This window comes from Theropithecus gelada, chromosome 1 (genome assembly GCF_003255815.1).
Source record: "Theropithecus gelada isolate Dixy chromosome 1, Tgel_1.0, whole genome shotgun sequence".
In the NCBI taxonomy this organism is placed as follows: domain Eukaryota; kingdom Metazoa; phylum Chordata; class Mammalia; order Primates; family Cercopithecidae; genus Theropithecus; species Theropithecus gelada.
In genome coordinates, this window is record NC_037668.1 from 80397379 (window position 1) to 80415896 (window position 18518).

The following is an 18518-nucleotide window of genomic DNA, read 5'->3' on the forward strand; positions in this document are numbered from 1 at the left end:
AAGAAACTACAAAAAAGTTAGCATAACTGGAACAGAGAGCTAATAGGGGACAGAACACAAAATCCCTTGTGAAGACTTTGGCTCTCATTCTAAGTACTGGGGAAAGCCATTGAAGGTTTACGAGCAGAGAATTCCAAGATCTAATTTATATTTTAAAAGGATCATTTGCTTTCTATATTGAGAATAGAAGCAGGAAAAAGCTACTGCAGTTAATGGAATTAATTCAATAATCCAAAAAAGAGATTATGTTGGCTTAGTTCAAGGTGAGAGTGGTGAAGGCGGTAAAAAGGGTTGCCTTCAGGAGTTGAAAGCATATATACAAAATACCTAAAGCCCTGTGTACTAATGAGGTCACTAAGGAAGTCATGAAATCAATTATGTGAACTTTTCAACTGTAAAATGTTAGCAGACCAAAGACATGTCTATCAAGAAAATTTTGGTATTACACTGAATGGGGAGTCAGAAGGCCTCGGATGACGTCTCAACTGACCTTGGATAAAGCTGTATCACTGCAGCCTGATTCTATCTCCTTATTTATAATAAAAACTGCCCTACCTGGTAAAATAATTCAGTTCTACATACCAGGTCTTGTGCTAAAAACTTTATTTGTATTATTTTATTTAATCCTCATAATAGTCCTGTGAGCTAGGTGTTATAATTGTTATCAATCCCATTTTACTGATGAGTAAACTGTTGTTTAAAGAATTTAAATAATTTATCCAAGGTTATCCAACCAATAAGTGGCAGAGCTAGACCCAATGACTCCAAAATCCATACACTTGACCACTGTGCACACTGTAATTATCAACCAATCACTTCGTGCAAGACATGTACTGGGCACAATATCAAATCAGACAAAACTGCTCTTTTCATCATAAACTCTCTAGTTTCACAGAAAAAAAATACATAAAAAAGTTAAACATTTTTTATTATAGTTTTATTTTACCATTAAATAAACCCACTAGTAAATCTCTAACTTTCTGCAAACAAGCTAGAACAAAGATTTCTGGGTATTTCCAACTCAATATTTAACATTCAATCATAGGAAAATTTGCCCTTCTGATCTAATGGTTTGGACTTATTTCTTCTTTGGTACAGAGCAAAAATCTGCAGTCTACATCTTTATTCTTCAATTAGGTAATCTATGGAAACACTGTGAACCAAAGGACCTGAAGAAATAAAAAATAAAAAAAAATTTTTTTAAATACCTGGGAATATTCTTAATGAGTGTCTAAATTTGATAAAGAAAAATGTTAATTAAGAGGACAAGCCGGTTGTGGTAGCGCATGCCTGTAGTCCCAGCTACTCAGGAGGCTGAGGCATAAGAATCACTTGAACCCAGGAGGCAGAGGTTGCAGTGAGCCAAGATTGTGCCGCTGCACTCCAGCCTGGGAGACAGAATGAGACCCTGTCTCCAAAAAAAAAGAGTACAATGAATTTGCCAGAGCACTGTGGCTCACACCTGTAAACTCAGCACGTTGGGAGGCCGAGACCAGTCTGGGCAACCTGGCAAAACACCATCTCTACAAAAAATATAAAAAACTGAGCAGGGTTGGTGGCACACGCCTGTAGTCCCAAGTTACTTGGGAGGCTGAGGTACCTGAGCCTGGGAGGTCGAGGCTGCAATGAGCCATTATTGCACCACTGCAATTCATCCTGGGCAACAAGAATGAGACCCTGTCTCAAAAAAAAGAAGAAAAAGAAAAAAAGAGTTCAAGAGGCCAAATAATTTAAAAAAAAAAAAAAAGAGTACAATAATTGAAAGTAAGTTTGGAGGGCATGAGAAATAAAGAGGTGTCAGAAAGAAAAGGGATTACGAATATTTACACTGGTTCTGGTACAGTAACTTTACATCATTACTATATAAATTCAACAACAAATAAAATGTTTTCCAATGCTTCCAAGCTTTATTTTCACCCCAGGCCATTTTTCCTACTACCATCAAATACCTATTCCATCCCAACTTCTTCCTTCTTTCAGTAACAACTAACCTTTCCCGCTTCATTCCTATGTAACTTCCCAACCAGTTCTCTGCTTATTTTTCTTGAAAATATATTTTTTCGTATTTCCTTTATACATGCAATTTACCTACACCACCCTTCTCCTACCTACCTGGTCAATTCCTAGCCATTTCTTGAGAGACAGCTCCAATGTCACCTTATAAAGCATTCTCCAAATTAATGCCTCTATACTCACGACTTAAATTGGTCACTCTTTTGTCTATGATACCATTTTCAAAAAATACTGTTATTATCACTAGTATTTGCTTATGTGTCTTTCTCTAGTGAACTCCTAGAAAAGCAATCATGTTTTTCAAAATGTCAGGTACTAGATCATGGCACATAAAAGGGATTCAATATTTATTCTGCCAATGGACAAAACTATAACACCTAGCGCATAGGGCTGTTATGAGGATTAAATAAGATAACACAAGTAAAGTTTTTGGCACAAAATCTGCTATGTATTAAGTACTAAATAAAGATGAACAGAATTGAATTATTTTACCAGGTAGGTCAATCTTTATTATATTATAAATAAGGAGACAGAATCAGATTCCAGTGATAGAGATTTATCCAAGGTCAGTTGAGATGTCATCCAGAAATTTACTAATCCCAGAGGAAAAGTGAGAGAACTAAGTAAAGACAGAACTAAGTAAAAGGCCGGACATGGTGGCTCCTGCCTGTAATCCCAGCACTTTGGGAGGCCAGGGTGGGTGGATCATTTGAGGTCAGGAGTTCAAGACCAGCCTGGCCAATATAGTGAAACCCTGTCTCTACTAAAAATACAAAAATGAGCTGGGCATGGTGGCGCACAATTGTAATCCCAGCTACTCAGGAGGCTGAGGCAGGAGAATTGCTTGAACCCAGGAGGTGGAGGTTGCGGTGAGCTGAGATCATGCCAATGTACTTCAACCTGGGCGACAGAGTGAGACTCCGTCTCAAAAACAAAAACACACACACACACAAAAACACAAAAAAAGCAAAAGAGCAAATTGCAAAAAAGACTTCCTTTTAACTAGGATCTTGTAAGATTAACTACACAACCCAAACTCTCTCCTGTATTATGATCCTCTACTCCTTGATATTCCTTTCTCTTTTCATGTGGTGACTACTCTGCTGTAAATTCTATTAATAACCCACGATTGTCTTTTTCAATCTAGATACAATTTCATTTTTCTAAACTATACAAAATCATACCATTTATTTCCTTATTTATCAAGAATGATGACCTATTTCCTTGTAAGCATATTTACAAATAACCCAAGTATCTATTTGTCAACAGTTTTGTGATTTTTTTTTTTTTTTTTTGGAGACAGAGTCTTGCTCTGTCGCCCAGGCTGGAGTGCAGTGGCACAATCTTGGCTCACTGCAACCTCTGCCTCCTAGGTTCAAGCAATTCTCCCGCCTCAGCCTCCCAAGTAGCAGCTGGGACGACAGGTACTGACTACCACACCTCGCTGATTTTTGTATTTTTAGTAAAGACAGGGTTTCACTATGTTGGTAACGCTAGTCTTGAATTCCTGACCTCAAGCAATCGGCCTGCCTCAGCTTCCCAAAATGCTGGGATTACAGGCATGAGCTACTGGGCCTGGCCGTGATTTGTGATTCTTTCCTTCAAAACCTAGCAGTGTTTTTATTGAGGCCAGGAATGTGTATTTCTAGGTTAAGAAATTAATACACAGGCGTAAGATACCAATGGCTAGGATAGTTCCTAATACATAGTAAATATTCAATAAATATAGGAAAAGAGAAAAAGGAAGAAATCTAGTGTGTTGTATGGTGTTTGCTATTTCCATCAATCTGAATGGACTTTTAACTTCTAATGGGAAGAAATTACCATTTTCACCAATACATCCCCAGTGCCTATTATAATACCTGGCACAAAACAAATGCTCAGTATCTGTTTGATGAGTGATTAAATCAGAGGTCAGCAAGTTTCTTCTGTAAAGGGGCGAATAAATATTTTGGTAGACATTTTATGCTTTGGCAAAGACTAAATATTTTATGCTTTTCAAGCCAGATAAGCTCTGTGACAACTACTCAACTCAAATTTCCCATTGTAGCATGAAAGCAGCCATAGACAATATGTAAACAAATAGGCATGGCTATATTCCAATAAAATGTTTACCAAAAACGATGGGGAGGCTAGGTGTATTATAACACATTCAAAAACAAAAACAAGGGATAGACCATAGTGTGCTAACCCTTGGGATGAATGAAGTCAGACTCACAGATAATAAGTAACTGCTGAAAAAGAGAGGCAAGGAAGAAAAGAGGCAAAGAAGAAGAAAGGTAGAGAAGAGGGAAGTAAGGAAAGATGAATGCTACCTCTGTCTTATGAATAAAGAAAAATAAAAAGAGCTATACTTGGGGAAAACAGTTATGAAACACACATTTCCCCCCAAATAACTAAAACAACATAGTATACTTTTTCAAGTCGAAAGATGTGATCTCTTTCTAAGCGTTCTTCTGCTTGTTTCAACCCTAGCCTCTGCTCAGGTGTCAATGTAGATTCATCTATCACAGTGGCATTTTCTAAATAGTCCATCTCTGAAGAATTTTCTTTATTAGATTCATCATTCTTCATTTTACCTAGAAAAGAAACCAATCACTCAGTTATCATTAGAACTAGTAAATTTTAAAATTTTTAATGGAAAACAGACATTAAATTTATACACAGAAAAATATTATTTCATTTTCCTTAGGAAAGTATACAAGTTGGTATGCATATATAAAATATAGGTAAGAAATATACATGGTATCAAAAGTCACAAAGAAAAACCTTTAAGGGTCAAATGACTAGCCTGTTCTTCCAACCTACCCATCAAGAGATATATAACTGAGACTACATTACACAAAGCTAATATAACATAATCATCTTGTAGAATCTCTGAAGTCAATCTGATAAAAAACTGTTTGGAGTACCACTCAAAGAAGATTAGTCACTGAACTAAATTCACTAGCAATTAAAACAACATATGTATACTCCAGACCACAAACCCACACAAGGCTCCTCCTTCTTTCCTTCCACAGAACTCCTGGATATCTCCACTACATTAATGGTTTTCCTTTGCTTCTCTGCCTCCTAACTAGATTGTAATCTCTTTGAGGCACAGACTATGTTTTCACCTTTGGCATCTGCAGCATCTAGCAGTATGTATCTATTCTGCAGTAGGTTCCTCCACCAGTGCGATTTTTAAAATATAAACCAAATCACCTTATTCTCTTGCTTAAAACACATAAATGGCTTCTGCAGAGTTCAGAACAAAGTTTTAACTCCCTAGGATATTACACAGTCTCTTGCCCTCATGAAGGCAGTAAACAGAACAATTCCAAGTTGTAATAAATGTTACAAAGGAAAAAGCAAGGAACTGAGAGGGAGACCAACTTTAAATACGGGAGCCAGAGAAGGTTTCTCTGAGCAGATACCATTTAAGCCAAAATCTAAAGAAAAAAATCTAGCTAACTTGCCTGTAACTCTAACCTCAGATCTTGCCATAACACTTTTCACCTCATATTAAATGTGCTAGAATTAATCACCAAAGCTGTTTCAAGTCTCAACGTCTTTATGTATGCCACTCCCTTCTCCATTGACGCTCCCCAATTAAATTAATATTTACCTGTCCTTCAAAATTCAGCTTAAGCACCACTTGTTTCCATAAGCCGGTCTGATATTATCTTATTCTATTACCCTCTATTATCTCACATTTACAGAGTAATCGAATTTGTATTCATTTATCTATCTCCTACATTAGATGACGGATTTCTTGATGCTAATGACCGGGGTCTTACTCTTACCTTCAGATTTTAATACAATGCCTAGATCCGAGCTAATGCTCTGTGTCATGTTGAATAAATAAATGAATCTGGATGTATCTACAAGCATTTCGAAAAAGAAATGCTCATAGATTATCAATAAATCTCTCCATTCTGTCCTCAAAAGCCAATTGCATGGCATTTAGAGGAACCCTGACAGTCAAGCCTACCTTTTAATAGCACTAATTTTCTGAAGAAAGAAATGGTATGCCTCTGGAGATGGTGCATTTCCTACCACAAGAACACAGGATTCTAGACTAGGAAGGTAAACTCAGATAAGGATGTTATAAAAAGGATTCAAACACAAGAAGTATGGCTAGGTTACATAAGTGTTTCTTAAATTACAGTCGGAGGAACAAGCAATTTGCAATTACATCCTAATATTTGGAAAAAAGATTTAGTTTTTTAGCAACCATTTTATTATGGAAATGTAAAAGAAAAGATGAAATCCTAGTATTATTTCTACTTTTCATGAAAAAGGATAGTAAGAAGACAATATAATAATGTAACCCTTTTCTCTTTTCTATGTGTATAACAGGCCTTGTGTGACAAGGTAACCATCAGCAGCAAATCTTGTAAAACTATCGTTTCTGCTAATATAAAGAACTAAAGAAAGCTGCCTAGCTTTCTTTAAAAGTCAGAAATATATGAAATTATTTAATTTTCTGGAATCAACATATAAAACAAAATAATATCAGGCAGAATGTCCTAAATTGTGTTCCAAAAACACTAGTTCATTACATGTTAATCCTCTCACAAAACAAGAATTGAAAACCTGTATCCACACAAAAACTTGTACATGAGTGTTCATAGAATATTCACAATAACCAAAGGTGGAAACAATACAAAAACCCATTTCTGATGAATGGATAAACAAAACGTGGAATATGTATACAATGGAATATTATTCAGGGGTTGTAGTCAGCTCAGGCTGCCACAACAAAATACTACAGTCTGGGTGGCTTAAACAACAGAAATTTATTTTCTCACAGTTCTGGAGACTGGAAAGTCAAAGATTAAGGTGCTGACAGGGTCACTGTCTGGTGAGGGCTCTCTTCTTGGACTGCAAACAGCCACCTTCTTGCTGTGTGTTCACATGGCCTTTCCTTGTAGGAGAGAGGTTCTCTCTTCTTTTTTATAAGGCCAGATTAGGACCTCACCCTTATGACCTCATTTAACCTTAATTACCACCTAAAAGCCCTGTTTCCAAATACTATTATGTTGGAGGTTAGGGCCTCAACATAGGAATTTGGGAGGGGATATAATCCAGTTCATAGTAACAGTCTTAAAAAGGAATGAGGTACTGATACATGGTACAACATGGATAAACCTTAAAAACATGACACTAAATGAAAGCCAGACACAGAAGACCACATAATGTATGACTTCATTTCTATGAAATATTTAGAATAGGCAAATACATAGAAATAGAAAGTGTATTAATAGTTGCCAAAGGCTAGGGAAAGGGGGGAATGGGGAGTAACTCTTAATCGGCACAGGGTTTCCTTCTGGGATGATGAAATTAGACAGTAGTAATGATTGTGCAACACTGTGAATGTACTCAGTGCCATTGAACTGTATACTTTAAAATGGTTAAGATGGTAAATCTTATATGTATTTATCACCAAAAAATTTAAATATAGAGTTAGCATACAACTAGCAATTCCACTTCTAAATATATATACAGAAAAAATGAAAACGTACATCCACACAAAAACTTTTACACAAATGTTCAGAACAGCATTATTCAGAATAATCAAAAGAGGGAAACAATCCAAATATCTATCAACTGATGAATGAACAAAATGTAATATATCCATATAATGGAATAATATTTGGCAATAAAAGGGAATGACATACTAATACATACCATAACATGAAATAACTTTGAAAAAAATATGCTAAGCCAAATAAGGCACAACAGGCCACATATTATATTATTTCATTTACATAAAATAGGCACATCTAAAGAGAAAGAAAGTAGATTCATGGTTGTCAGTGGTGAGGAGGAGGGGGTAATGAATAGTGACTGGTAATGGGTACAGAGTTTCTTTGTGGAGTGATGAAAATGTTCAGAATTAGATACTGATAGCAGCGCAACTTTGTGAATATAAAAATTACTGAATACTTAGATTTTTTAAATAAAAAAAAATTGACCCAACAGCAAGACAGAATTATATACTTTAAAAGGATGAATTTTATGATATACAAATCCCAGCTACTTGGGAGGCTGAGGCAGGAGAATTGCTTGAACCCGGGAGGCGAAGGTTGAAGTAAGTTGAGATCGCGCCACTGCTCTCCAGCCTGGGCATAAGAATGAGACCCTATCTCAAAAAAAAAAAAAAAAGTGGCAAAACATGTTTAAGAGAGTTAGCCATATGGACATTTGGGAAATGAGTGTTTAATGGAGAGGAAAAAGCAAATGCAAAGTTCCTCAGATGGATATCTACCTTCTCAATTGAGGAAATTCAAGAAAATCATGCGAATGGAGCAGAGAGAAAGGGTGAGAAGTAAACAAATGAGGGCAAGGCAGAGAAATAGGGGAGTGTCACAGATTGTATAAGGCTCTACTAGCCACTTTGAGAACACCAGCTTTTACTCTGATGGATGGGCAGCCACTGAAACATTCTAAATACTAGTAATGTGATCTGACTCATTTTAACAGGATCACCCTGCTTGCTATACTGAAAACACAATGAAGGGTGATATAAGTGAAAGTAAGATGAGTTGGTGCATGCTGCTCAAAAGCATAATCTTGACCAGCAGCATCAGCATCACTTGGGAGCTTATTAGAAACCCAATTTATCAGGCCTTACCCTAGGCTTTCTGCATCCTAACACTCTGGAAATGAGGCCCAAGACTCTGCATTTCAATATGAATCCCAAACAATTTATATACATATTAAAGTTTGAGAAACCCAGATCAGGAATACTCTCTTGTCAAATATTCACCTGGCTCATTCACCTCTTTCCTTCAAGTATTTGCTCTAATATGACTTTCTCATTGACACTTTAACTCCACCACTACCAATAGTAGCATCATTCCCTATATCGTTCCTATTTTATTTTTTTCAAAGGATTTAAAACCACCTTACTTAACTTACTCTCTCTATATATTTTTTTCTTTTTTTTTTGAGATGGAGTTTTGCTCTTGTTGCCCAAGCTGGGGTGCAACGACGCGATCTCGGCTCACCCCAACCTCCGCCTCCCAGGTTCAAGCGATTCTCCTGCCTCACCCTCTTGAGTAGCTGGCATTACAGGCATGCGCCACCATGCCTGGCTAAGTTTTTGTATTTTTAGTAGAAACAGGGTTTCACCATGTTAGCCAGGCTGGTCTTGAACTCCTGACCTCAGGTGATCCATCTGCCTCAGCCTCCCAAAGTGCTGGGATTACAGGCGTGAGCTACCGTGCCTGGCCAACTTACTACATATTTTTCTTACTTATTTTGTTTGTTATCTGCTTCATCCCACTAGAATATTAACTCCGTAAGGGTGGAATTATTGGTTCCATCACTTCTATATTCCTAATCACTAGTTCAGTTCCTGGCATGTAGTGGACACCAAAAAAACAAAATTTTATTGAATAAATGAATAAATGACAAAAAGAAAAATGATGTAAGTGCTAGGTGGGAGCTAAAGTTAGGCCTAACGGAGAAGACTGAGATCAACCAAATTTCCATATAACCTATCAAGTCCAAATAGATAATGATCTAGCCATGTATGGTAGCTCACGCCTATCATCCCAGCACTTTGGGAGGCCGAGGCAGGCAGATGGCTTGAGGTCAGGAGTTCGAGACCAGTATGGCTAATATAGTGAAACCCCATCTTTACTAAAAATACAAAAATTAGCTGGGTGTGGTGGCAGGCGCCTGCACCTGCAGTCCCAGCTACTTGGGAGGCTGAGGTAGGAGAATCGCTTGAACTCGGAGGCAGAGGTTGCAGGGAGCCGAGATCACACCACTGCACTCTAGCCTGGACAACAGAGTGAAACTCTGTCTCAAAAAATAAATAAATAATCTTTAAATCAGGTTTTTCACTAATTCAAATAACAAGACCCTTAACTAAATGACTTTTTTTTTTTTTTTTTTTTTTTGAGACAGAATCTCGCTCTGTCACCCAGGCTGGAGTGCAGTGGCATGATCTTGGCTCACTGCAACCTCCACCTCCTGGGTTCAGGTAATTCTCCTGCCTCAGCCTCCCGAGTAGCTGAGATTATAGGCATGTGTCACCACACCTGGCTGATTTTTATATTTTTAGTAGAGACAGGATTTCACCATGTTGGCCAGGCTGGTCTCAACCTCCTGACCTCAGGTGATCCACGCGCCTCGGTATCCCATAGTGTTGGGATTACAGGCATGAGCCACCGTGCCTGGCCAATTAAGTGACCTTAAATACCACTATTTCCTGGCCGGATGTAGTGGCTCATACCTGTAATCCCGGCACTTTGGGAGGTCAAGGTGGGGGTATCACTTGAGGCCAAGAGTTCAAGACCAGCTTGGCCAACATAGTGAAACCCAGTCTGTACTAAAAATACAAAATTAGCCAGGCGTGGCGGTGCACACCTGTAGTCCCAGCTGATGCAGGAGAATTGCTTGAACGTGGGAGGCAGAAGTTGCAGTGAAGCCAAGATCACACCACTGCACTCCAGCCTGGGTGACAGGGCAAAACCCCGTCTCAAAAACAAAACAAAACAAAACCACCACCACTATTTCCTGAATCATTCAAGTACCATGATGTTTACATTTTTCCCATATCTAAACATTACCAGTATTATCACTTACTTGATTCTGTCTCTAAACTGACTTAGTTTTTAAATTTGGCCTTGTCCTCAGCCTTAATACACAATTATGAGACTGAGACACATAAAAGTCAACTCTGTTAAAATTCTTTTAAGTCTGTCGATATAGCACCATCTGTGTACCACGAGAAATCAAAACAAGCTATTTCTGAATTCTTTACCATTGTTTCTCAAAGTGTGGCAAATAATAATTCAGAAATAGGTTCTTTTTATTTCTACATCAAGATAATGCTGTATTCTTCCAGCCATGAAAACACTATGAAAAAAAGATTATAAAAGAAATCATTTAAACAAAATCAGAATTAAAGTTACTCAAAAGATATAGACAATATTTCTAAACAATTAAAACTAAAATCAGGATCCCACAACAAAATGAATTTTACAACACTTCTCAAGTGAACTCTAAGTGTCCTAACCAATCTCTGCTTCCAATCCTGTTCCTATGGAAGAATTTCCTGCATTATACTCAAAAGGATTTTTTTAAAAATCTGATCACAGCATTACTTTACTTAAAACTCTTCCATGCCTGTAATCCCAGCATTTCGGGAGGCTGAGGCAGGTGGATCAAAAGGTCAGGAGTTCGAGAACAGCCTGGCCAACATGGTGACATCCCACCTCTACTAAAAATAGAAAAGTTAGCTGGGTGTGGTGGCAGATGCCTATAGTCCCAGCTACTCAAGAGGCTGAGACAGGAGAATCACTTAAAGCCGGGAGGCGGAGGTTGCAATGAGCCGAGATCGCGCCACTGTACTCCAGCCTGGGCAACGAAGTGAGACTCAGTCTCAAAAAAAACAAAAACCAAAAAAAACTCTTCAATGGCTTCTGAAAATACTCAGGATAAAGTTCAAACTTTCTGGCATGGCTTAGAAGGAATTAATATTCCTGTGTTCCCTTTCAGTTGCATCTTTCGCCATTCTCAACCTCAACTTTCTGCTCCAGCCATACTAAGTCTCAGTAACACTCAATCTCACAATTTATGCCACCTATTTTGTCTGCCCAAAGTCTAAATCTCACGATTTAATCATGTGCTCTCTCAACTTTAAGTTTTTGGCACTGAAAATCATTGTTTATCTGTATCACCCTCCTATCAGACTGGAAGCTTCCTTGAAGCTTAGGGTTGTTTTGGTTTTTTTTTGTCTGTTTGTTTTGGTTTTCCACTGCAAACAAATGCAATATATATATATATGAACTCAATACATAAATATTTGGTGAATGAATGAGCAATACAAGACCATTTAAACAGAGTATGTGTGTATACGAGCACGTATGCACCAACTAAAGAAGACACTAAATTTTTATTTGCGCAGTCTTTGTACCTACCATAGTAAATGAAAAGGCTTTTTTTTAGCTTCACCAAGGATCAATCTAATAAGAAACCATTAATTCAAGTAGTATTAATTTGGATGCTTTCATATGGGAACCAAAGTGCTAAACAATTATGTATAAACATGACTTTTTGTAATTAAAATGGTTAAACCAGGGATAATCTGAGGAACATTAATATACAAAAATCCCTCCAAAAAATGACTTACTTAAATCGTCCGATACGTCTTCAATTCCTGAAGCACTATCATCAGAATCACCAGTATTATCTGTACATGTTTGTTGCTTCTGAGATCGTGGTGAGTTTTGCAGAGCATATTTTTCTCCCTCTTTGTCGATATTCACTTTGTCCACAGAAGTAAAGGAGCTTGGAATTTTTTTTCCAATCTGTTGTAATTCTGTCTTCTGTCTCATGTCTTTCAACAGTAAACTGGGTCCCTTTTCTGCTTCTGCTGGTGAACTCGGTACCTTTTCTGACTTCATCTGAGAACTGGATGCTTTTTCTGCTTTCACTGAATTAGGTGACTTTGGTGATTTTTCTGCTTTTGCCTGTAAACTGGTTGCCTTTTCTAATTTTGCCTGTGAAATGGGTGCCTTTTCAGCTTTCACCGGTGAATTAGGAAATTTTTTTGCTTTGCAATGACTTTGATCTCGAAGGACTAACCCCAAATCTTTAGGACCTGGAAGGTTGGTAGCATTTACTTTACATGATTTAACTTCTGTTTTTTCTATACAAATATCATTTTGCTTATTTTTTTTACTACTATTCCTATTTGGAGAGCTGTTCCCAATTTCTTTTATGGATTTATCATTTCTAGCTTTCAATGTTTGATTACTTATAACTTGAACTGCTTTGCTTTCTTCACAAATAACATTCTTCTTTGGTTCATGATTTTCACTTTTTAAGGTCTTAGAATCTTCCATTATTTGAAAATCTGCTTCTTTCCAATTGTGATATTATAAAATGGCAGATCTCCAGTAGTTTAAATTACTTCAACTCCAGTTTAGGCAAGCAAACTATTGGGGTTAAAAAAAAAAAAGAAATATCTGTTATTTAAAATGCAAAAATCATTTTTTTGTGGTTAGACATTAAAAAACAATTTTTTAAACTTGTTATAAAAACTGAAAATATAGTTTAAAAAAAAAGACAAAACTCAGAAAACTGTATGAGAAGGAGTTACAGCGCACTAGATAAATAACCAAATGCTCATCAAGGGAATTCTAATGTAATTATGGTAATACGGCACCAAAATAAAGAATTTTACAAGTAAAGTTCGTTTCATATTCCTTTAAGAATTTCAATAGAAAACTAAAACTTGCAATTGAATATATCACAATTAACATGAAAGGAAACAAGAATAAAGAAAACATAAGAATTCCAATCTTGGCTGGGTGCAGTGCAGTCCCAGCACTTCCGGAGGTCAAAGCGGGTGGATCACCTGAGGTCAGGAGTTTGAGGCCAGCCTGACCAACATGATAAAATCCTGTCTCTATTAAAAATACAAAAATTAGCCAGGCATGGTGGCATGCACCTGTAATCCCAGCTACTCAGGGGCTGAGACAGGAGAATCACTTGAACCCAGGAGGTGGAGGTTGCAGTGAGCCAAGTTCGCGCCACTGCACTCCAGCCTGGGCAACAAGAAGGAACGAAACTCCATCTCAAAGATGAAGAATTCTAATCTTTATGTGCTATAAAGGAATCAGTTTATGGAATCCTAAATGGTGAAATCTTGCCCACAAGACTTTTCCACTAACTAGCATCTATTTGTACCTCTAACCTACCTCATCAAACTTACCTCAAACTGGACTCTCTAAATATGGGAAAACAGTAGACTTTCTCCACCTTGAAGTAAAAACGGGTTCAAATGAATTCGCTGAAGTATACTTTAAAAACCAACAGGGGCCGGGTGCAATGGCTCACGCCTGTAATCCCAGCACTTTGGGAGGCCAAGGTGGGTGGATCACGAGGTCAGGAGTTCAAGACCAGCCTGACCAACATGGAGAAACCCCGTCTTTACTAAAAATACAAAAATTAGCTGGGCATAGTGGCACATGCCTGTAATCCCAGCTACTCGAGAGGCTGAGGCAGGAGAATTTCTTGAACCAGGACCCAGGAGGCGGAGGTTGCAGTGAGCCAAGATTGTACCATTGCACTCCAGCCTGGGTTACAGAGTGAGACTCTGTCTCAAAAACAACAACGAAAAAAAGGAACTTAAGAGTTTAAAAAATAATAATAATAGTAATAATCTCTATGACACTATAATAGTGAATACCTGTCATTATACATTTGTATAATGATACAAAATGCATATTACCAACAATGAACCCTAATGTAAACTATGGACATTGGGGGATGATAAGGTATCAATGTGGGCCAATGTAGGTTCATCCACTGTAATAAATATGTTACTCTGGTGCCAGATGTTGAAAGTGGGGGAGGCTATGCATGTGTGTGGATGCAGGGTATATATGGCAACTTTGTACTTTCTGCTCAATTTTGCTGTGAACCTAAAAGTGTTCTAAAAAATAATGTCAGCCAGGCATGGTGGCTCACACCTGTAATCCCAGCACTTTGGGAGGCCAAGGTGGGCAGATCACAAGGTGAGGAGTTCAAGACCAGCCTGACCAACATGGTGAAACCCCGTGTCTATCAAAAATACAAAAATTGGCTGGGTATGGTGGCAGGTGCCTGTAAAATTCCAGCTACTTAAGAGACTGAGGCAGGAAAACTGCTTAAACCCAGGAAGTAGAAGTTGCACTGAGCTGAGATTGCACCACAGCACTCCAGCCTGGGTGACAGAGCAAGACCCCATCTCGAAAAAAAAATAATAATAATAATAATGTCAAGGCCGGGTGCATGGCTCACACCTGTAATCCTAGCATTTTGGGAGGCCAAGATGGGCGGATTATTTGAGTACAGGAGTGCAAGACCAGCCTGGACAACATGGCGAAACTCCGTCTTTACAAAGAAAACAAATTAGCCGGCCACTGTGGCGTGCGCCTGTAGTCCCAGCTACTTAGGAGGCTGAGGTGGGAGGATCACTTGAGATCAGAAGGCAGAGGTTGCGGTGAGCTAAGATTGCATCCCTGCATTCCAGTCTGGGCAACAGAGTAAGACCCTGTCTCAAAAAAAAAAAAAAAAGTGATTTTATTAAAACATCAGGATGTTTTTTACTATTCACTTTGCCCTATACACCTTAAATTCAGATCCGTTTCTAAACAAAGATTAATAATATGAATAAAAATTAGAGTCCTTCTGCCAGCAAAAGCAAACTGCATAGAATTAAAATATACCATCTTTGATTTTACCTGGTTGATTTACTAAATTACAAATTTAGGTAAACCTCTCTATCATATAACTTTACATCATATAAACACAATAATCTTACCGAAAATAGAGTTCACTCTTTAATAATCGCTCACTGCAGCCTGGAGCTCCTGAGCTCAAATGATCCTCCTGCCTCAGCCTCCCAAGCAGCTAAGAACACAGGCGCACACCACCACACCTGGCTGATTTTTTTTGTTGTTGTAGAGACAAAGTCTCACTATGTTGCCCAGGCTTGTCTAAAACTCCTGGCCTCAAGTGACCCTCCCACCTCAGTCTCCCAAAGCACTGGGATTACAGGGATGAGCCACCATACTTGACCAATAATTCTTCTTTATAGTGCAGTCCTCTACATTCTCTGCCTTGCTTGTCCAGAGTAATATTGTCTTTTACTTCAAAAATGTATTAAGTTCTTCTTTCTAAATTATAATAATAAAAATTAAAATCAAAACCATACTAGATATGGTGTCAGTTGGAGTCTAGCAAAGTATTTTTAAAAATTTTTTAATAAAAAAAATTTTTAAGCCACACTACATTTTCACCATTAATATTTTGACTAACATTTTCTGGTAAAAGCTATAGAAACTTACAACTGTAAAAGAATGCTTTTGCTCCTAATTTTTATACATATGAATTTAATTAATACATTCTGCTTTTATTATTCTTGATAAAGTGTTTTACGTAACTGTCAAAAAAGTTGTCAAAACATATGACTATTTCTAAATTCTTGTGAGAACTGCTGCAGGGTCCTCATTTTAAAAACTAAAAATGAGCTCTATTTAAAAAATTAAAATGAGTTATATTTCTAAAAGATTAGTTTTACCTTGTCTAGTAACCAAAATATCTTTAAATTTTTAAAGCTAGTCTGCTATAACGATTCTTTAATAATTTTGTAAATGTCATCTGACAAAAGCTATAAAGATTTGAAATAACAATGCTGATCCACAATTTTGCTTATAAAACATTTTAGACAATTTATTCATCCACTCAAAAAATACGCCATAAATCAAGTTTGTATATATAAACAAAAGCTACAAAGATTAAAAAAAGAAAAAAATTAATGTACCTAATACAGATCAATGTACCTGGAGAGTTCAAAAATTGACAGGTTTTCATTTTGAGTAATCTTTTTTTTTTCCCCCTTCTTTTTTGAGACATGGTCTTGCTCTGTCATTCAGGTTAGGGGGTAAAGTGGTACAATTACGACTCACTGCAGCCTTGACCTCCCCAGGCTCAAGTAATCCTCCTATCTCAGCTACCCACGTAGCTGGGACTACAGGTGTGTGCCACCATGCCAAGCCAATTTTTGTATTTTTTGTAGAGGCAGGGTTTCGCTGTGTCACCCAGGCTGGTTTCGAACTACTGAGCTCAAGCGAGCGATCCTCCTGCCTTGGCTTCCCAAACTGCTAGGACTACAGGCATGAGCCACTGTGTCAGCCACTTTGAGTAATTTTTCATATAACTAAAAATACATTTAAATTACTAATAGGAGGTTGCAGTGAGCTGAGACCATGCCATTGCACTCCGGCCTGGGTGACAGAGTAAGATTCCATCTCAAAAAAAAAAAAAAAATTGCTAATAGGAATATGTGTTATGAAAAAGACTATTTTCGCATCTTCCTCATCTTTACTCTTTATTTTTTAAGGGTACATAGTAGATATATATATTTATGGGGTACAAGAAATGTTTCAGTACAGGCATGCAATGTAAAACAAGCACATCATAGAGAATGGGGTATCCATCCCCTTAAGCATTTATCCTTTGAGTTATAAACAATCCAGTTACACTCTTTATTTGTAAAAGTACAATTAAGTTATAATTAACGACAATCGTCCCCACATCTTTTCTTGTAAGAGTAGCCAATGTCTTATTGTCTCAAAAATTTTATCGCAAAATTGCTATTTTCAACTTTTTCTTTGGAGCTATCAGAGTACGAAATTTTCCCCAAAAAGCTGTAATTCCTAGAAAAGAAGTTCTCTCTGAGGAGAGAGTGTTTTGAAGATAAGGCTCAGCTGGGCACGGTGACTCACACCTGTAATCCCACCTGTATGGGAGGCTGAGGCAGGCCGATTGCTTGAGCTTGCAAGTTCGAGGCCAGCCTGGGCAACATGGTAAAACCCTGTCTCTACAAAAAATACATAAATTAGCCAGGTGTGGTGGTATGCACCTGTAGTTTTAGCTACTTGGGAGGCTGAGGTAGGAGGATGGCTTGAGCCCGGGAGGCAGAGGTTGCAGTGAGCTAGCACCACTGCATTCCAGGCTGGGTTACGGAGCCAGACCTTGTCTCAAAAAAAGAAAACAAATGAAGGCTCACTGGTTCCCCTGCACACTTTATTTGGTTGAAACAAATAAAAATAATACAATTCAAATAACCTCAAATCATGGAAAAAAATAATATCAGAACTAACTTCTAGTTCTTGGTTACATTTTTAGAATATGGTAAATGGGTATTAAATGAAATTCTAACCTTAAGTAACCAACTATATCTTATTAATTATCAAGAAAATGCACTTTTTTTTTTTTTTTTCCCAGAGCCAGGGTCTCCCTGTGTCACCCAGGCTGGGGTGCAGTGATGCCATTCTAACTCACTACAGCTTCGAATTCCTGGGCTAAACCGATCCTTCCAGCTGATGGGGCTGGACTGGGGGACCACACTTAATGAACCACTGCTGTAAGAACTGATCCTGAAAGCAGAAATGAAGGGACTTCTGTACAGTCTTACAGTGAACAATCTGATTCATGTCAGTCTCCCCATGAGATTCTAAAGTCCATGAGGTAAGAAATCATTTCTGATTTTGCTTATCATTACATCTTCTGGGCCTACCCCAGTGCCTAATACAAAGTAGGCACCCAATAAATGCATTAGATGGATTTTTTTAAAGTAATCTGCATTATTTTTTATTGTTCACATTTTTAAAATATATGAAATCCAAAAGATGTTTAATTGCATCATACTTTATGTTGTCTACAACGTAACTAGGAAATATCTTTCAGAAAGCTTTCCATAACCTACTCCTCCACCCTCCTACCCAGGGTGGGCTCAGGTAAGTATGCCTCTTCTTAATGAACTTTTTACTTTTCTCACAGCACTTAAACACTTAAACCTATTTACGCTTTTACTTCCTGTTTTAACAGTAGAGACTGTCTTTTCTCATCTTTTTTTATTTTTATTTATTTTGTTTTTTGAGACAGAGTCTCACTCTGTTGCCAGGCTGGAGTGCAGTGGCACAATCTCGGCTCACTGCAAACTCCGCTTC

At 37.7% G+C, this 18518-nt stretch overlaps 1 protein-coding gene across 3 annotated transcripts in view; it reads right to left on the minus strand.

Moving 5' to 3' along the window:
* Positions 1 to 18518, minus strand: part of TUT4 (terminal uridylyl transferase 4) — a 128317-nt gene that overhangs the window by 88536 nt on the left and 21263 nt on the right. For all 3 annotated transcript variants that reach the window (XM_025385897.1, XM_025385915.1, XM_025385906.1), the window contains exons 2-3: positions 12146 to 12953; positions 4429 to 4592 (exon numbers count right to left, since the gene is read on the minus strand). In XM_025385897.1, the coding sequence (XP_025241682.1) occupies positions 4429 to 4592; positions 12146 to 12860 (879 nt within the window). In that variant the 5' untranslated portion in view covers positions 12861 to 12953. The remainder of the gene's footprint in view (positions 1 to 4428; positions 4593 to 12145; positions 12954 to 18518) is intronic.